The sequence below is a fragment of the Maniola jurtina genome, chromosome 20, assembly GCF_905333055.1.
Source record: "Maniola jurtina chromosome 20, ilManJurt1.1, whole genome shotgun sequence".
Classification (NCBI taxonomy): Eukaryota; Metazoa; Arthropoda; class Insecta; order Lepidoptera; family Nymphalidae; genus Maniola; species Maniola jurtina.
In genome coordinates, this window is record NC_060048.1 from 2,632,191 (window position 1) to 2,654,077 (window position 21,887).

The 21,887-nt window shown below is 38.9% G+C and overlaps 1 protein-coding gene across 2 annotated transcripts in view; it reads left to right on the forward strand.

Moving 5' to 3' along the window:
• The window catches only part of LOC123875754, a 75,273-nt gene that overhangs the window by 23,634 nt on the left and 29,752 nt on the right, over nt 1–21,887 (forward strand). For both annotated transcript variants that reach the window (XM_045921791.1, XM_045921790.1), the window contains exons 3-4: nt 3,949–4,073; nt 5,947–6,148. In XM_045921791.1, the coding sequence (XP_045777747.1) occupies nt 3,949–4,073; nt 5,947–6,148 (327 nt within the window). The remainder of the gene's footprint in view (nt 1–3,948; nt 4,074–5,946; nt 6,149–21,887) is intronic.

Consider the following 21,887-nt stretch of genomic DNA (forward strand, 5'->3'; position numbering starts at 1 on the left):
AATTCTTGTTTTTTATCAATTAAGTACATAATCTTCTTTCTTTTAAAAGTTTACTTGAATAAAAATATATTCTATTTTATTCTATGGATTTTGAGACAGTAGATCATATTGAACATCGTGATCGTGTGTTGTATCACCTTCCAAGTCGAATGCGAAACATTAGGATAAGCGAATTCTGATTGCATTAGACAGGTGCTATGAAAACAGCGCCTATAGAAGCGCCCATCGATGTGCAATAGTAGGCCGTGAGCCGGTGAACAATTTAAAAGTTAAAATGTTTGAAACCTTTTCTCAAATAAATAACTTTTTTTTTAGCAAGAAACAGTTAAAATTATTTTGGAGCTTTTTTTTTCTTCAAAACCGAGTAAAATATTTATAAAAATTAAATTAAAAATTTAAAAAACCCCCGACACATACACCTCTAAAAAGTAAAAAAATAATAGGTAAGTATGTATGGGCCCTTTAAGAATAGTATAAATAGTAAAGTTTTTATCCAAGCGCTCGTTGCGCCAGGGGACCGCTACCTATCATAAACTATGAAAGTCATCAATAGTCTTTAGCGGTCCCCCGACGCAACGAACGCTTGGATAAAAACTTTACTATTTATACTATTCTTAAAGGGCCCATACATACTTACCTATTATTTTTTTACTTTTTAGAGGTGTATGTGTCGGGGGTTTTTTAAATTTTTAATTTAATTTTTATTTCACGCTTTTTAAACTTTTATTCATAAATTACCGTTTATTTGTGCCATTCTAAAACCCAATTTCTATAATAATATAAATCCAATAAGGCAGCTAATATCTCTTCAAAAGTAACATCAATGTTATGTTAATTATACGTTCCATGAAATATTTTTGACCGAACATCACTAAATCAAGAATTATCTGAATGATCACATAGTTTAACATGACCAAAACGAAATATCTGTTTCTAACATGTCGTTGCTTTAAAAATGTACCCATTTTACGTAGTCGTATAATAGTTCGCTTTTCAAGATATACCTACGATTAAATTGAAATCGACTTTCACCCGATGAAATAAGGAATAAAGTGGCTTGTATTTCATTTTGTTTGTTATTGCATGTAAAATTTTTATTTGACATAACTTTCAAAAACCGGTCAAGTGCGAGTCTGCCTCACACATGAAGAGTTCCGTACAAGTTTTTATTTATGTAATGACAATTCAGTTGTCGGATTTTTCTGTTTACTTGGGCCACAGGAGTAGAGTGCTTGGGCTATAAGATATTGCTACCTGCCTTTCATGATTCTACGTAAACGGGAAGTACCCAATTTATAAGTTTTGATTCTCTTGAAAGATGACACACAGACAGACAACGAAGTGGTGAAGGAAAACACCGTCAGGAAACCTGCATGCTTAAGAGTTGGCCATAATGCTCCCTCAAAGGTGCGTGAGGTGTGCCAATACGTGCTTGGCCAGTGTGGTAGCTTCTCATTCTGAGAGGAGACTTGTGCTCAGTAGTAAGCCGGCAATGGGTTGATCCTGATGATGATGAATTTTTAACGTATTTTGTCAAAATAAATAAGCTGAGTTCAAGCAGATAAAATATAAAGAAGGTGCGCCTAATGCATCATCCAAACCTGCGCGACAAAGCGACTACGATGCGGGAACCTCAGCCGCGCGGAGGGTCATCGCCTCCTACGATATTTAATGGTGCCATGCACACCTACGCGACTAAAACAGTCGAGGCTACAACATCCTTTTTTTTCTACAGATACCTACTGAACCCTAAAAATAGTTTGACTATGGTTTGGGTTTGGGTTGATTGTTCGTGGCCTTTGGTTGACTGTTGGATATTATAATTGAATTGATGTTTTCTCGTTTAACTGTGATTATAATATTTTATAAATTAGAAACTCCGCGCCTACGATCCAAAGTATCGGAGTTTTCCAAAACATTATTTTCAAATAAATAATTATGTATCTAAGCAACGTCCATCTTGACAGCTTGACATTTGCCAATTGACATAATATTATGAACCTCTGTTACAATAGTGAAAGATCCCAGGGCCACCAGCCGTCACGTATTTTCTGACGAACGAAATGTGGACGATTGAGTAATGTTAGTATGTACTAAGAACGCATGCCTACAGACCTGCTAGCTTGCTTAGACGGCCAATTTTCAGGTATCAGGTAATCAAGGTACATAAAAACATTACTTACCTCACGTGAATTCTCCAATTTTTTTAATTTTTAGCTGTTTTTTTTTAAATATTAATAATTAATTGACATAAGTAAACTATAAGAGAGTGAGAGAGAAGTCAATATATCCTAATACATGTCTTACTCAGTCTCATGCGCGTAGATAATGATGCCCTCGCGCTCAAACCCACAGAGGCATTAAAATTGAATTTAGGGGATGATTGGCCCTCTGGATCGGTCTGTCTTCTTGTAAAAGGTTTTAAAATAGTTGTCTGGTGGACATATATAAAAATGGAGCATCAGAATATACGTGCAGTTAAGTAATTACTTATTTTGGGAGCTTTAAAGCGTCTGCAAAGCAATACGGCCGACGCGGGAAGTGTCTGGGAGTATTGGCGACATATTTTTAAGGATATTGCCTAAAATATACGTAAAAATCAGTTTGGAGAATTTACGTGAGGTAAATAATGGTTTTATGTACCTTGATTATCAGATACCTGAAAATTGGCCGTCTAAGCAAGCTAGCACGTAGGCTAGGCATGCTTTCTTAGTACTTACTAACACTACTCAATCGTACATATTTCCTGTGTCAGAAAATACGTAACCTCTGGTGGTCCTGGGATAAAAGTAATAAGAAAACCAGAAACGAGCTGATAACTTCCAAACGGCTGAACCAATTTTTTTGGATTATAGCTAAGAACACTCTCGATCAAGCCACCTTTCAAACAAAAAAAACTAAATTAAAATCGGTCCATTCGTTTAGGCGCTACGAGGCCACAGACAGATACACAGATACACAGATACACAGATACACAGATACACAGATACACAGATACACAGATACACAGATACACAGATACACACGTCAAACTTATAACACCCCTCTTTTTGGGTCGGGGGTTAAAAATATATAAAATTAGTATAGAAAAGGAAAAGCTAACTTTTTTAAATTATAGTTTTAGGTTCATTGATTTAATAATTAAGGTTTTAGATGTTCTGAAATTAAATAGTTCAACTTATTAAATAATAAAAAAAAAGCTAACTGAATGTCTGACTGACTGATCTATCACCGTACAGCTCAAACGGACGGATTGGGTTTTAAACATGCAGACACCTATTATGACATAAAAATCCGCTAAGAAAGGATTTTTGAAAATTAGACCCCTAAGGGGGTAAACATATGGGTGTGTATAGTCCACGCGGACGAAGTTGCGGGCATCGGCTAGTAATAATATAGTGGGACTGTTGGTATATTTCAGCTTAGGTCGCGGTGTTTCGTTATGTAAAGTTTAAAGCAACTGACCATGCACTAGCTCTCATAATATCGACCGCTAAAGCGATGTTATATTAGTGCTATTTCATTAGATGGTTATTATGTTAGATTTCAATAATGAACTAATTCTATGCAAGTAATTTGTCTTCGTTGACTTGCTTCATTAAGTATTTTGTTGAAAGGAGCTCGTGATTGATTGGCTTTAGCTGCTGGAAATAAGAAGCCTTGATAGCCTATCAATCATTCAATCAATCATTTATTTGCAGTAAATGTAGGTTCACAAAGTTTCCTAGTGGTTAAGAAGTTCATCCCCTATTCGGCAGGTCAGGGGTTCGATCCCAGGCACGCATCTCTCAATTTTCAGGAGTGACATTAACAGTGCTCCGTTTTTACCCTTGTGTAGTCATATTCTCGCTACAGCAATGTATTTAAGCCAATGGCGAAAGAATGTTAGACCCGTACTCAGAAGTGGGTCGGCCGATGATGACGCTGATGAAATCTTGTCTTTTGCAGGTCCAACCCTCTATACACGGAGGAAGAGGAGCAGGAGGTGGTCATTATAGTGGACGAGGAGGTCCCTGAGGGCGAAGCGGCGGACGCGCCTCGAGTGCCGCGGAGAGCGCCGTCTACCTCTTCGGGTTTGTCCATTCTATTAAGAATATTTTATTAACACCTAGAACTTGGAATGCAGTTCTTTTGACACCAAAAGGGGCTATCTGTAAAGGTATTATATACAAGGGGTAACCAGAACGCTAGCAAAAACGATGACAGGTGATAGTACTGATACTGATAGATGATTACTGAGGAGGTACCACAAAAAATACGCAAATAAACTATCTGACTGACGCTAGGGGTCAACGAACGTTACGTAGATAGGCCACTCGTGGCAATGTCACGTCGTAGGTGGGGCATTGACCCGAGTTTTGCACGCAATACATTGCGGGTTTGAAAGAGACTAACTACAAAATAAGGCAAATGGTTATTGGCATTGGATTCTGTTTAGGTAGTACTAATAACCCTAAGTTTTTGCTAGCGTTTTGGTCACACTTTTTAGGTCAGTAATCTCATAACTGTATAATTAGAGTCACAACCTACACACTTTCTTGAATTTTATTTTGAGTTTTTGATTGGCATCGAGGTAACCGTCTGCCAAAACCACAACTTGCTTGTCAAATAGTTAGTCCAGAAACCGCAAAAAGGCCTTAAATTCACTGGTACTTTTAGTGCCTACCTGCTTTATGATTCTTCAGTAATAAAATTCTAGTCTTTTTGTTTTAAAACAGTGGAATTAATTTTTCCACTCTGTCACCCAGGGTACACTCTTGGGGTAGTGACCAAAGTTATGCGGAATGATCTGGGAATATGTAACCGCAACGTATTATTATCCCAAGAAACTCCGACTATTGTAATTGGTATTATAAATAATGGGATGGTGTCACGACTCTCAGCGATGAGGAATACGATGAAGAGAGAGAGAGAGGTGAAAATAAATGCTCTATCTCAGCTCTATGGTGTTTTTAGGGTTCCGTACCTCAAAAGGAAAAAAGGAACCCTTATAGGATCACTTCGTTGTCTGTCTGTCCGTCTGTCGTGTCTGTCAAGAAAACCTATAGGGTTTTTCTCGCTGACCTAGAATCTCGGGTAGATAGGTAGGTCTTATAGCATAAGTAAAGGAAAAAATCCGAAAACTGTGAATTTGGGGTTAAATCAAAAAAAAAACCTGTTGTTGTAAAATGTGTTCATAAACAAATAATTAGTATTTTCAATTTTCAAAGTAAGATAACTATATCAAGTGGGGTATCACATGAAAGGTCTTTATCTGTACATTCTAAAACAGATTTTTATTTATTTTTACGCATAATAGTTTTTGATTTATCGTGCAAAATGTCGAAAAAAAATACCCGAATGCGGAACCCCCGGTGCGCTAGTCTGACTCGCACTTGGCCGGTTTATTTAGTGTTGGACGACTCTTCTCGTAAACGGAAAAGGTACTGTTTTGACATTTTTGACACATTTTTATAAAGTTTATACTAGATACTAGCTGTGCCCGCGACTTCGTTCGCGCGGAATAGTGACTTTTCGGGCAGCATAATGTTCCCCGTGATTCTTTAAATTGACATAACTTTTTTATTTATTTTTATTTATGAACCGATTAACATGAAATAAACACTAAATGTTAAGTGAAGCTTACTACAATATATTAGTGAAAACCGTATCTAAATCGAATAAGCCGTTTCTGATATTAGCGTGCACAAACACACAGACAAACAGACAAACAGACAAAAAAAAATTACAATTTCGGGTTCGGCATCGATATAATAACAACCCCTGCTACTTTTTTTTTATATATTTCCATTGTACAGACACCACTTTTCTACAATTTTATTATATGTATAGATAGGATTATTTTTTTAAGATGTAAGTACCTATGTTTTACACTAGCGAATTAGGAACTATCCTGTAGGTAAGTCTAGATGTAAATGTTGAAAAAAAAAAAATTGTATTGTTCAGGCTACGGCAGCGCAGGCGGCAGCCACGGTCGCGTCTCACCAAACTTACCAAAGAACGAGCAGTACGAGCCGGAGCCAGATCTGCGGCTCTCCTCGGACAAGAACGACGGATCTCTGAGGTCCACGTCGGACTCTGAAGCGAGCCCGTCGTGCACTATGACTAGGAGTCTTAAAGAGGACATCCGGGCGTGTTTAGGATGCAGGTACAAAATTACCATCACCACTACCCATATAAATCCATAATATTATAAATGCGAAAGTGTGTCTGTCTGTCTGTCTGCTACCTTTTCACGGCCCAACAGTTTAACCGATTCTGACGAAATTTGGTACAGGGTTAGCTTATATCCCGGGGACGGACATAGGCTATTTTTATCCCGGAAAATCAAAGAGTTCCCACGGGATTCCCTAAAACCCATCCGCTTAACCGATTTGTATGAAATTTGGTACCGAGGTAGCTTGCCTCCCTGTAATTGACATAGGCAACTTTTTATCCCGGAAAATCAAACGGCTCCCACGGGATCTTTAAAAACCTAAATCCACGCAGACGAAGTCGCGGGCATCCTCTAGTAGGTATATAAATGCGAAAAAGTCATACTTAGTGCAAAATAAAAAGAAAAAGAATTATCAATGCGAATGTTTGTTCTTCTCGCTACTACAAAGCAATGGATCGTGATGGCTTTTTTAGGATTTTTTTTTTGTTATCTCACCTGTTGCTAAGTTATGATGCAGTCTAAGATGGAAGCGGGCTAACTTGGAAGGGATATGGCAGCTTTCATTAAATCCATACTCTATTGGTTTCTAGTTTCTGCACGGCATCGTACCGGAAGCTTAATCGCTTGGCGGCACAGCTTTGCCAGTAGGGTGGTAGTTAGCCACGGCCGAAGCCTCCATCCAGACCAGACCAGAAATTTAGAAATTATACTTTCGTATTTACGAGTATTTAGTAATATAGTATGAACTAGTGTTTTGCTCGGTGCGCGAGCTGCTAAAGCAGCTCACGTGACGTGGTAAGGTTAACTTTTATTATATAAAACCAAATTGATTTATTAAGATAATTCACCCCGAAAAACCCCATAAAATGACAGGCATTTCTATTTTTTGTAGAAAATGTAAGTCCGCCATCTTGGATTTGAAAATAAATGTCATTATCAAAATCAGCACCCTGGAAACCCTGAAAACGATATCCATATTATTTTTTGTAAATTAGGATAATAATTTAGTAGGGTGCGTGGGTGCGCGGACCACTAAAGTGGTCCGCGAGCATGCAGAGTTTGTTCCATTGAGTAGACCTTCGGAACCTGATCATCTTTTGCCAAGAAACCACTTTTCCATCTTTTATACCCTCCGAGATGGACACCGACGAAGTTTGTGTGGCGGCCATCTTGTTTTTCCAAATTTTTCCACTATTTTCATTAATCGTTTACTACTTTCTTCAAAGATTGTGAGTTTCAACGAAATCGGTTGGAAAACAAAAGAGTTACAAAAATCACTTAGGCCGCCATCTTGTTTTTCTGAAATGTCATAATTTTTCCCGACTCCCATCTTGCACCCGAACATATCTCCCGAACATCATCGTATCGTTTTCTGTCTTTTTCTAGGAGAATGAGACATTCGATATTCGCCATACAAAATGTATGGAAAAATAAATTCCGCCATTTTGAATTTTTTTTCTATTCATCGAGTAGACTTCTGGATCCTGATCCTCTTTTGCCAAGAAACCACACTTCCATCTTTTATACCCTCCGAGCTGGACACCGGCGAAATTTGTATGGCGGCCATCTTTTCTTCGCCATTTTGAATTTTTTTTCAGCTTTTTGGCAATTGGATGACGTCGTGAATGACATTTGCTCGAGCACCCCCCACCTATCTTCAATACCTTAAGCGGGCCCTCCACCCGTCTCCGAAACCCTCAATCATCAGCTCTCTCCATAATTTTGGCTTACTAACTTTTTGTTTTCTATACGACACCATCAGTGAAAAAAAAAATTTTCATACAAAATTTTACAGGAGTTTCTTAGTTGAAAATCTCGAAAATCTCCCCAAAAGTGGCAACACCGGTTGCATATCTCCATACTGCCAGCCGAGATACACAATCGATTCATACATATTGACTTTCCAAAATGTTGCCAACTGCCTCAAAAACGTGGTCAAAATTTCGAAAAACTTAAAAAAATACAAAATGGCCGCCAACTCGTTTCACAGAAAGATTTTAGTCGGTTTCATAATTTTCCTATTAACTACAGGATATACCGCTCCCGATGACGTTTCAATCTCTCATCTCGCTCGCACCCAGGCGAACCGATCGCCCCTAAAAAAGACCATGTCGAAAATCACTTTTTCTTTTATAAATTCCAGTGTTGCCAATCTCTGGCAACAAAAATACCCAAATGTCATTTGTACGAGCAAAATACATAATCACTTATACTCGGATTTTGCTAAAAGTGCGTATTTCGATTTTTTACAATTTCCCGAAAATCTTGAAATTTCCCTGAAAATGGGGTAATTTTTTTCCTTGAATCTATACTTCGAACCTAAACGTACAATCGCTTCATAGTAGCCGAATCGCTCCGATGTTGCCAACTTTGAGATATTCGAATTTTAAAATTGCGTTTTTTCGTACCTCGAACAGAATGGCCTCCATGACAGCCGCCATCTTGAATTTTTAAAAACCACTCCCGTTCTGTCAAAATACAGGATAATCGTGGGCGAAACCAGAAAAAATAATTATCCTCGATTACCCCGTTTCGGATCTGTGGCGCCGCGGTTCGGGGTCGAAAAATCAAAAATTTTAAAACGCTACGGCTCGGCCGCCATCTTGTTTTTCCAATTTTTTCCACATTTTTTGTTAACCGTTTACTACATTCTTTAATAGTTGCGAGTTTGAACGGAATCTCTTAAAAAATAAAGGAGCTGCAAAAATCACGTCGGCCGCCATCTTGTTTTTCCGAAATGTCATAATTTTTCCCCAGTCGACTCCCCCACCCGAACACATCTCCCCTACATCATTATATCATTTTCCTTCTCTTTCTAGGAGAACAATTATGTCAATGAGTCAGTGGTAATTGAGCTATATATAGTATAACTAGTGTTTTGCTCGGTGCGCGAGCTGCTAAAGCAGCTCGCGTGACGTGGTTGGGTTGACAAGTATTAAAACGATAGTATTTATTAAGATACAAAATTAACCGCGAAAACACAATAAAACGACACCCATATCGATTTTTTTCTTAAAAAATGCATGTCCGCCATCTTGGATTTCAAAATAAATGTCGTTATCAAAATGAGCAACCTGGAAAACTCTGAAAACGACATCCATATCATTTTTTGTAAAAACGGGGTAGTTGAGGTTAATAAAGTAGGGTGCGTGGGTGCGCGGACCACTAAAGTGGTCCGCGAGCATGCAGGATTTGTTCCACCGAGTAGACCTTCGGACCCTATTCATCTTTTGCCAAGAAACCAGTCTTCCATCTTTTATATTCTCCGAGATAGACACCGACGAAATTTGTACGGCGGCCATCTTGTTTTTCCAAAATTTTCCATTTTTTCTATTAATCGTTTACTACATTCTTTAAAGATTGCGAGTTTCAACGAAATCGGTTGGAAAACAAAAGAGTTGCAAAAATCATATAGGCCGCCATCTTGTTTTTCTGAAATGTCATAATTTTTCCCTACTCATATTGCGCACCAAAACATATCTCCCTTACATTATCTTATCGTTATCCGTCTCTTTCTAGGAGAATGAGACATTCAATATTCGCCATACAAAATGTATGTAAAAATAAATTCCGCCATTTTGAATTTTTTTTCTATTCATCGAGTAGACCGTCGGACCCTGATCATCTCTTGCCAAGAAACCACACTTCCATCTTTTATACCCTCCGAGCTGGACACCGGCGAAATTTGTATGGCGGCCATCTTTTCTTCGCCATTTTGAATTTTTTTCCAGCTATTTGGCAATTGGATGACGTCATGAATGACATTTGCTCGAGCACCCCCAACCTATCTTCAATACCTTAAGCGGGCCTTCCACCCGTCTCCGAAACCCTCAATCATCAGCTCTCTCCATAATTTTGGCTTACTAACTTTTTGTTTTCTATACGACACCATCAGTGAAAAAAAAATTTTTCATACAAAATTTTACAGGAGTTTCTTAGTTGAAAATCTCGAAAATCTCCCCAATAGTGGCAACACCGTTTCTATATTTCGATATTGCCGGCTGAGTCACACAATCGATTCATACATATCGACTTTCCAAAATGTTGCCAACTGCCTCAAAAACGTGATCAAAATTTTGAAAAATTAAAAAAAATACAAAATGGCCGCCAACTCGTTTTGCAGAAATAAATTACATCGTAAAACAACTTTTCCAATAACTACAGGATATACCGCTCCCGATGATGTTTCAATCTCTCCTCTCGCTCGCACCCACGCGAAACGATCGCTCCTAAAAAAAGACCACGTCGAAAATCACTTTTTCTTTGATAAATTCCAGTGTTGCCAGTCTCCGGCGACAAAAATACCGAAATGTCATTTGTATGATCAAAACACATAATCGCTCATACTCGGATTTTGCGAAAAGTCCGTATTTCGATTTTTTTCAATTTCCCGAAAATCTTGAAATTTCCCCAAAAAATGGGGTAATTTTTTTCCTCCAATCTATACCTCGAGCCTATACGTACAATCGCTTCATAGAAGCCGAATCGCTCCGATGTTGTAAACCTTGGGATATTTAACTTTTAAAATTGCGTTTTTTCGTACCTCTAACATAATGGCCGCCACGACAGCCGCCATCTTGAATTTTTAAAAACTACCCCCATTCCGTCAAAATTAAGGATAATCGTAGACGAAACCAGAAAAAAATTATAAGTTTCAATTTCCCGTTTCGGATCTGTGGCGCCGCGGTTCGGGGTCGAAAAATCAAAATTTTGAAAACGCTACGGTTCGGCCGCCATCTTGTTTTTTCAATTTTTTCGACATTTCCCATTAATCGTTTACTATTTTCTTCAAAGATTGCAAAATTCAACGAAATCGGTTGGAAAACAACGGAGCTGCAAAAATCACGTCGGCCGCCATCTTGTTTTTCCGAAAAGTCATAATTTTTCCCCAGAGGGTTCCCGAATCCGAACACATCTCCCCTACATCACTATATCATTTTCCTTCTCTTTCTAGGAGAACAATTATGTCAATGAGTGAGTCAGTGAGTCAGTGAGTGGTAATCGAGCTATATATAGTATAATAATAGCTTTTGCTCGGTGCGCGAGCTGCTAAAGCAGCTCGCGTGACGTGGTAAGGTTAATTTTATTATATACAACCAAATTGATTTATTAAGATACAAAATTCACCCCGAAAACACCATAAAACGACACCCACATCGTTTTTTTTCTTAAAAAATGCATGTCCGCCATCTTGGATTTCAAAATAAATGTCGTTATCAAAATCAGCACCGTGGAAAACTCTGAAAACGACATCCATATCATTTTTTGTAAAAAACGGGGTAGTTGAGGTTAATAAAGTAGGGTGCGTGGGTGCGCGGACCACTAAAGTGGTCCGCGAGCATGCAGAGTTTGTTCCACCGAGTAGACCTTCGGACCCTGATCATCTTTTGCCAAGAAACCACTCTTCCATCTTTTATAGCCTCCGAGATAGACACCGACGAAATTTGTACGGCGGCCATCTTGTTTTTCCAAAATTTTCCACTTTTTCTATTAATCGTTTGGTACTTTCTTCAAAGATTGTGAGTTTCAGCGAAATCGGTTGGAAAACAAAAGTGTTGCAAAAATCACGTCAGTCGCCATCTTGTTTTTCTGAATTGTCATAATTTTTCCCTATGCATATCGCGCGTCCGAACATATCTCTCATACATCAATGTATCGTTTTCCGTCTCTTTCTAGGAGAATGAGACATTCATAATCGCCATACAAAATGTATGGAAAAATAAATTCCGCCATTTTGAATTTTTTTTCTATTCATCGAGTAGACCTTCGGATCCTGATCATCTCTTGCCAAGAAACCTCACTTCCATCTTTTATACCCTCCGAGCTGGACACCAGCGAAATTTGTATGGCGGCCATCTTTTCTTCGCCATTTTGAATTTTTTTTCAGCTTTTTGGCAATTGGATGACGTCATGAATGACATTTGCTCGAGCACCCCCCACCTATCTTCAATACCTTAAGCGGGCCCTCCACCCGTCTCCGAAACCCTCAATCATCAGCTCTCTCCATAATTTTGGCTTACTAACTTTTTGTTTTCTATACGACACCATCAGTGAAAAAAAAAATTTTCATACAAAATTTTACAGGAGTTTCTTAGTTGAAAATCTCGAAAATCTCCCCAAAACTGGCAACACCGGTTGAATATCTCTATACTGCCAGCCGAGATACACAATCGATTCATACATATTGACTTTCCAAAATGTTGCCAACTGCCTCAAAAACTTGATCAAAATTTCGAAAAGTTAAAAAAAATACAAAATGGCCGCCAGCTCGTTTCACAGAAAGATTTTACACGGTTTCATAATTTTCCTATTAACTACAGGATATAACGCTCCCGATGACGTTTCAATCTTGCCTCTCGCTCGCACCCACGCGAAAGGGGATACCTTGAAAAAGACCGTGTCGAAAATCACTTTTACTTTTATAATTCCAGTGTTGCCAGTCTCCGGTAACAAAAGTACCTAAATGTCATTTGCACGAGCGAAACACAAAATCGCTCATACTCGGATTTTGCTAAAAGTGCGTATTTCGATTTTTTACAATTTCCCGAAAATCTTGAAATTTCCCTAAAAATTGGGTAATTTTTTTCCTGCAAACTATACCTCGAGCCTGTACGTACAATCGCTTCATAGAAGCCGAATCGCTCTGATGTTGCCAACTTTGAGATATTTGAATTTTAAAATTGCGTTTTTTCGTACCTCTAACATAATGGCCGCCACGACAGCCGCCATCTTGAATTTTTAAAAACCACTCCCGTTCTGTCAAAATACAGGATAATCGTGGGCGAAACCAGAAAAAATAATTATCCTCGATTACCCCGTCTCGGATCTGTGGCGCCGCGGTTCGGGGTCGAAAATTCAAAATTTTGAAAACGCTACGGCTCGGCCGCCATCTTGTTTTTCCAATTTTTTCCACATTTTCTGTTAATCATTTACTACTTTCTACAAAGTTTGCAAAATTCAACAAAATCGGTTGGAAAACAACGGAGCTGCAAAAATCACCTCGGCCGCCATCTTGTTTTTCTGAAATGTCATAATTTTTCCCCAGAGGGTTCCCGAAACCGAACACATTTCCCCTACATCATTATATCATTTTCCGTCTCTTTCTAGGAGAACAATTATGTCAATGAGTGAGTGAGTGAGTGAGTGGTAATCGAGCTATATATAGTATAACTAGTGTTTTGCTCGGTGCGCGAGCTGCTAAAGCAGCTCGCGTGACGTGGTTAGGTTGATAAGTATTAAAACGAATTTATTTATAAAGATTCAAAATTCACCCCAAAAACACCATAAAACGACACCCATATCGATTTTTTTCTTAAAAAATGCATGACCGCCATCTTGGATTTCAAAATAAATGTCGTTATCAAAATCAGCACCCTGGGAAACTCTGAAAACGACATCCATATCATTTTTTATAAAAACGGGGTAGTTGAGGTTAATAAAGTAGGGTGCGTGGGTGCGCGGACCACTAAAGTGGTCCGCGAGCATGCAGAGTTTGTTCCATTGAGTAGACCTCCGGACCCTGATCATCTTTTGCGAAGAAACCACTCTTCCATCTTTTATAGCCTCCGAGATAGACAACGACGAAATTTGTACGGCGGCCATCTTGTTTATCCAAAATTTTCCACTTTTTTTATTAATCGTTTACTACTTTCTTCATAGGTTGCGAGTTTCAACGAAATCGGTTGGAAAACAAAAGAGTTGCAAAAATCACGTCGGTCGCCATCTTGTTTTTCTGAAATGTCATAATTTTTCCCTACTCGCCTCCCCCACCCGAACACATCTCTCCTACATTATCGTATCGTTTTCCGTCTCTTTCTAGGAGAATGAGACATTCAATATTCGCCATACAAAATGTATGGGAAAATAAATTCCGCCATTTTGAATTTTTTTTCTATTCATCGAGTAGACCTTTGGATCCTGATCCTCTTTTGCCAAGAAACCACACCTCCATCTTTTATACCCTCCGAGCTGGACGCCGGCGAAATTTGTATGGCGGCCATCTTTTCTTCGCCATTTTGAATTTTTTTTCAGCTTTTTGGCAATTGGATGATGTCATAAATGACATTTGGTCGAGCACCCCCCACCTATCTTCAATACCTTGAGCGGACCCTTCACCCGTCTCCGACATCCTCGATCATCAGCTATTTCCAAATTTTTCCTCGATTTTTTTTTTGTTTTCTATACGAAACCATCAGTGAAAAAAAAAAATTCATACAAAATTTTACAGGAGGAGTTTTTGGGGAAAATCTCGAAAATCTCCTCAAATGTGGCAACACTGTTTACATATTTCGATACTGCTGGTTGAGTCACACAATTGATTGATACATGTCGACTTTCCAAAATGTTGCCAACTGCCTCAAAAACGTGATCAAAATTTCGGAAAATTTGAAGAAAATACAAAATGGCCACCAACTTTTTTTGCAGAAGCAAATTAGATAATTTTACAACTTTCCCATTAACTACAGGATATACCGCTCCCGATGACGGTTCAATCTCTCCTCTCGCTTGCACCCACGCGAAACGATCGCCCCTAAAAAAAGACCACGTCGAAAATAACTTTTTTTTTGATAAATTCCAGTGTTGCTAGTCTCCGGCGACAAAAATACCCGAATGTCATTTGTACGAGCAAAACACATAATCGCTCATACTCGGATTTTGCGAAAAGTCCGTATTTCGATTTTTTACATTTTCCCCAAAATCTTGAAATTTCCCGAAAAATGGGGTAATTTTTCCCCACCAATCTATACTTCAAGTTTATACGTACAATCGCTTCATAGAAGCCGAATCGCTTCGATGTTGCCAAGTTTGAGATATTCGAATTTTAAAATTGCGTTTTTTCGTACCTCTAACATAATGGCCGCCACAACAGCCGCCATCTTGAATTTTTAAAAACCACTCCCATTCCGTCAAAATTCAGGATAATCGTAGACAAAACCAGAAAAAATTTATTAGTTTCAATTTCCCGTTTTGGATCTGTGGCGCCGCGGTTCGGGGTCGAAAATTCAAAATTTTCAAAACGCTACGGCTCGGCCGCCATCTTGATTTTTCAGTTTTTTTCACATTTTCTGTTAACCGTTTACTACATTCTTTAATAGTTTCGAATTTGAACGGAGTCCCTTAAAAAACAAAGGAGCTGCAAAAATCACGACGGCCGCCATCTTGTTTTTCCGAAATGTCATAATTTTTCCCCAGTCGAATCCCGCATCCGAACACATCTCCCCTACATCATTATATCATTTTCCTTCTCTTTCTAGGAGAACAATTATGTCAATGAGTCAGTGAGTGGTAATCGAGCTATATATAGTATAACTAGTGTTTTGCTCGGTGCGCGAGCTGCTAAAGCAGCTCGCGTGACGTGGTTAGGTTGATAAGTATTAAAACGAATTTATTTATAAAGATTCAAAATTCACCCCAAAAACACCATAAAACGACACCCATATCGATTTTTTTCTTAAAAAATGCATGACCGCCATCTTGGATTTCAAAATAAATGTCGTTATCAAAATCAGCACCCTGGGAAACTCTGAAAACGACATCCATATCATTTTTTATAAAAACGGGGTAGTTGAGGTTAATAAAGTAGGGTGCGTGGGTGCGCGGACCACTAAAGTGGTCCGCGAGCATGCAGAGTTTGTTCCATTGAGTAGACCTCCGGACCCTGATCATCTTTTGCGAAGAAACCACTCTTCCATCTTTTATAGCCTCCGAGATAGACAACGACGAAATTTGTACGGCGGCCATCTTGTTTATCCAAAATTTTCCACTTTTTTTATTAATCGTTTACTACTTTCTTCATAGGTTGCGAGTTTCAACGAAATCGGTTGGAAAACAAAAGAGTTGCAAAAATCACGTCGGTCGCCATCTTGTTTTTCTGAAATGTCATAATTTTTCCCTACTCGCCTCCCCCACCCGAACACATCTCTCCTACATTATCGTATCGTTTTCCGTCTCTTTCTAGGAGAATGAGACATTCAATATTCGCCATACAAAATGTATGGGAAAATAAATTCCGCCATTTTGAATTTTTTTTCTATTCATCGAGTAGACCTTTGGATCCTGATCCTCTTTTGCCAAGAAACCACACCTCCATCTTTTATACCCTCCGAGCTGGACGCCGGCGAAATTTGTATGGCGGCCATCTTTTCTTCGCCATTTTGAATTTTTTTTCAGCTTTTTGGCAATTGGATGATGTCATAAATGACATTTGGTCGAGCACCCCCCACCTATCTTCAATACCTTGAGCGGACCCTTCACCCGTCTCCGACATCCTCGATCATCAGCTATTTCCAAATTTTTCCTCGATTTTTTTTTTGTTTTCTATACGAAACCATCAGTGAAAAAAAAAAATTCATACAAAATTTTACAGGAGGAGTTTTTGGGGAAAATCTCGAAAATCTCCTCAAATGTGGCAACACTGTTTACATATTTCGATACTGCTGGTTGAGTCACACAATTGATTGATACATGTCGACTTTCCAAAATGTTGCCAACTGCCTCAAAAACGTGATCAAAATTTCGGAAAATTTGAAGAAAATACAAAATGGCCACCAACTTTTTTTGCAGAAGCAAATTAGATAATTTTACAACTTTCCCATTAACTACAGGATATACCGCTCCCGATGACGGTTCAATCTCTCCTCTCGCTTGCACCCACGCGAAACGATCGCCCCTAAAAAAAGACCACGTCGAAAATAACTTTTTTTTTGATAAATTCCAGTGTTGCTAGTCTCCGGCGACAAAAATACCCGAATGTCATTTGTACGAGCAAAACACATAATCGCTCATACTCGGATTTTGCGAAAAGTCCGTATTTCGATTTTTTACATTTTCCCCAAAATCTTGAAATTTCCCGAAAAATGGGGTAATTTTTCCCCACCAATCTATACTTCAAGTTTATACGTACAATCGCTTCATAGAAGCCGAATCGCTTCGATGTTGCCAAGTTTGAGATATTCGAATTTTAAAATTGCGTTTTTTCGTACCTCTAACATAATGGCCGCCACAACAGCCGCCATCTTGAATTTTTAAAAACCACTCCCATTCCGTCAAAATTCAGGATAATCGTAGACAAAACCAGAAAAAATTTATTAGTTTCAATTTCCCGTTTTGGATCTGTGGCGCCGCGGTTCGGGGTCGAAAATTCAAAATTTTCAAAACGCTACGGCTCGGCCGCCATCTTGATTTTTCAGTTTTTTTCACATTTTCTGTTAACCGTTTACTACATTCTTTAATAGTTTCGAATTTGAACGGAGTCCCTTAAAAAACAAAGGAGCTGCAAAAATCACGACGGCCGCCATCTTGTTTTTCCGAAATGTCATAATTTTTCCCCAGTCGAATCCCGCATCCGAACACATCTCCCCTACATCATTATATCATTTTCCTTCTCTTTCTAGGAGAACAATTATGTCAATGAGTCAGTGAGTGGTAATCGAGCTATATATAGTATAACTAGTGTTTTGCTCGGTGCGCGAGCTGCTAAAGCAGCTCGCGTGACGTGGGTATGTTAACTTTATTATATTTAATAACCCAATTTATTTATTAAGATACACAATTCATCACAAAAACCCACAAAACGACACCCATATCAATTTTTTTCTTAAAAAGTGCATGTCCGCCATCTTGGATTTCAAAATAAATGTCGTTATCAAAATCAGCACGCTAGAAAACTCTGAAAACGACATCCATATCATTTTTTGTAAAAACGGGGTAGTTGAGGTTAATAAAGTAGGTGCGTGGGTGCGCGGACCACTAAAGTGGTCCGCGAGCATGCAGAGTTTGTTCCACCGAGTAGACCTTCGGATCCTGATCACCTTTTGCCAAGAAACCACTCTTCCATCTTTTATAGCCTCCGAGATAGACAACGACGAAATTTATACGGCGGCCATCTTGTTTTTCCAATATTTTCCACTTTTTTTATTAATCGTTTACTACTTTCTTCAAAGGTTGCGAGTTTCAACGAAATCGGTTGGAAAACAAAAGAGTTGCAAAAATCACGTCGGTCGCCACCTTGTTTTTCTGAAATGTCATAATTTTTCCCTACTCGCCTCCCCCACCCGAACACATCTCTCCTACATTATTGTATCGTTTTCCGTCTCTTTCTAGGAGAATGAGACATTCAATATTCGCCATACAAAATGTATGGAAACATAAATTCCGCCATTTTGAATTTTTTTTCTATTCATCGAGTAGACCTTCGGACCCTGATCATCTCTTGCCAAGAAACCATACTTCCATCTTTTATACCCTCCGAGCTGGACGCCGGCGAAATTTGTATGGCGGCCATCTTTTCTTCGCCATTTTGAATTTTTTTCCAACTTTTTGGCAATTGGATGATGTCATGAATGACATTTGGTCGAGCACCCCCCACCTATCTTCAATACCTTGAGCGGACCCTCCACCCGTCTCCGACATCCTCGATCATCAGCTATTTCCAAATTTTTCCTCGATTTTTTTTTTGTTTTCTATACGAAACCATCAGTGAAAAAAAAATTTTTCATACAAAATTTTACAGGAGGAGTTTTTGGGGAAAATCTGGAAAATCTCCCCAAATGTGGCAACACTGTTTACATATTTCGATACTGCTGGTTGAGTCACACAATCGATTGATACATGTCGACTTTCCAAAATGTTGCCAACTGCCTCAAAAACGTGATCACAATTTCGGAAAATTTGAAGAAAATACAAAATGGCCACCAACTCTTTTTGCAGAAGCAAATTAGATAATTTTACAACTTTTCTATTAACTACAGGATATACCGCTCCCGATGACGTTTCAATCTCTCCTCTCGCTCGCACCCACGCGAAATGATCGTCCCTGAAAAAAGACAATGTCGAAAATCACTTTTTTTTTGATAAATTCCAGTGTTGCCAGTCTCCGGCGACAAAAATACGCAAATGTCATTTGTACGAGCAAAACACATAATCGCTCATACTCGGATTTTGCGAAAAGTCCGTATTTCGATTTTTTACATTTTCGCAAAAATCTTGAAATTTCCCAAAAAATGGGGTAATTTTTCCCCACCAATCTATACCTCAAGTTCATACGTACAACCGCTTCATAGAAGCCGAATCGCTCCGATGTCGCCAACTTTGAGATATTTAACTTTTAAAATTGCGATTTTTCGTACCTCTAACATAATGGCCGCCATGACAGCCGCCATCTTGAATTTTTAAAAACTACTCCCGTTCTGTCAAAATTCAGGATAATCCTAGACGAAACCAGAAAAAAATAATTATTATCAATTTCCCGTTTCGGATCTGCGGCGCCGCGGTTCGGGGTCGAAAATTCAAAATTTTCAAAACGCTACGGTTCGGCCGCCATCTTGTTTTTCCAATTTTTTCTACATTTTCTGTTAATCGTTTACTATTTTCTTCAAAGTTTGCAAAATTCAACGAAATCGGTTGGAAAACAACGGAGCTGCAAAAATCACACCGGCCGCCATCTTGTTTTTCTGAAATGTCATAATTTTTCCCCAGAGGGTTCCCGAAACCAAACACAACTCCCTTACATCACTATATCATTTTCCGTCTCCTTCTAGGAGAACAATTATGTCAATGAGTGAGTCAGTGAGTGGTAATTGAGCTATATATAGTATAACTAGTGTTTTGCTCGGTGCGCGAGCTGCTAAAGCAGCTCACGTGACGTGGTTATGTTAACTTTATTATATTTAACCAAATTTATTTATTAAAGATACACAATTCACCACAAAAACCCACAAAACGACACCCATATCAATTTTTTTCTTAAAAAGTGCATGTCCGCCATCTTGGATTTCAAAATAATTGTCGTTATCAAAATCAGCACGCCGGAAAACTCTGAAAACGACATCCATATCATTTTTTGTAAAAACGGGGTAGTTGAGGTTAATAAAGTAGGGGTGCGTGGGTGCGCGGACCACTAAAGTGGTCCGCGAGCATGCAGAATTTGTTCCACCGAGTAGACCTTCGGATCCTGATCATCTTTTGCCGAGAAACCACTCTTCCATCTTTTATACCCTCCGAGATAGACACCGACGAAGTTTGTGTGGCGGCCATCTTGTTTTTCCAAATTTTTCCACTATTTCCATTAATCGTTTACTACTTTCTTCCAAGATTGCGAGTTTCAACGAAATCGGTCGAAAAACAATAGAGTTGCAAAAATCATATAGGCCGCCATCTTGTTTTTCTGAAATATCATAATTTTCCCCTACTCATATCGCGCATCTGAACATATCTCCCATACATCAATGTATCGTTTTCTGTCTCTTTCTAGGAGAATGAGGCATTCAATATTCGCCATACAAAATGTATGGAAAAAAAATTCCGCCATTTTGGATTTTTTTTCTATTCATCGAGTAGACCTTCGGATCTTGATCATCTCTTGCCAAGAAACCTCACTTCCATCTTTTATACCCTCCGAGCTGGACACCAGCGAAATTTGTATGGCGGCCATCTTTTCTTCGCCATTTTGAATTTTTTTTCAGCTTTTTGGCAATTGGATAACGTCATGAATGACATTTGCTCGAGCACCCCCCGCCTATCTTCAATACCTTAAGCGGGCCCTCCACCCGTCTCCGAAACCCTCAATCATCAGCTCTCTCCATAATTTTGGCTTACTAAGTTTTTGTTTTCTATATAACACCATCAGTGAAAAAAAAATTTTTCATACAAAATTTTACAGGAGTTTCTTAGTTGAAAATCTCGAAAATCTCCCCAAAAGTGGCAACACCGGTTGCATATCTCCATACTGCCAGCCGAGATACACAATCGATTCATACATACTGACTTTCCAAAATGTTGCCAACTGCCTCAAAAACGTGATCAAAATTTCGAAAAGTTAAAAAAAATACAAAATGGCCGCCAACTTGTTTCACAGAAAGATTTTACACGGTTTCATATTTTTCCTATTAACTACAGGATATACCGCTCCCGATGACGTTTCAATCTTTCCTCTCGCTCGCACCCACGCGAAAGGGGATACCGTGAAAAAGACCGTGTCGAAAATCACTTTTACTTTGATAAATTCCAGTGTTGCCAGTCTCCGGTGACAAAAATACCCAAATGTCATTTGTACGAGCAAAACACGTAATCGCTCATACTCGGATTTTGCGAAAAGTGCGTTTTTCGATTTTTTACAATTTCCCGAAAATCTTGAAATTCCCCTAAAAATGGGGTAATTTTTTCCCACCGATCTATACCTCGAGCCTATACGTACAATCGCTACATAGAAGCCGAATCGCTCCGATGTTGCCAACTTTCAGATATTTAACTTTTAAAATTGCGTTTTTTCGTACCTCTAACAAAACGGCCGCCACGACAGCCGCCATCTTGAATTTTTAAAAATCACTCCCGTTCTGTCAAAATACAGGATAATCGTGAGCGAAATCAAAAAAAATAATTATCCTCGATTACCCCGTTTCGGATCTGTGGCGCCGCGGTTCGGGGTCGAAAAATCAAAATTTTGAAAACGCTACGGTTCGGCCGCCATCTTGTTTTTTCAATTTTTTCGACATTTCCCATTAATCGTTTACTACTTTCTTCAAAGTTTGCAAAATTCTACGAAATCGGTTGGAAAACAACGGAGCTGCAAAAATCACCTCGGCCGCCATCTTGTTTTTCTGATATGTCATAATTTTTCCCCAGAGGGTTCCCGAAACCGAACACATCTCCCCTACATCATTATATCATTTTCCGTCTCTTTCTAGGAGAACAATTATGTCAATGAGTGAGTGAGTGAGTGAGTGGTAATCGA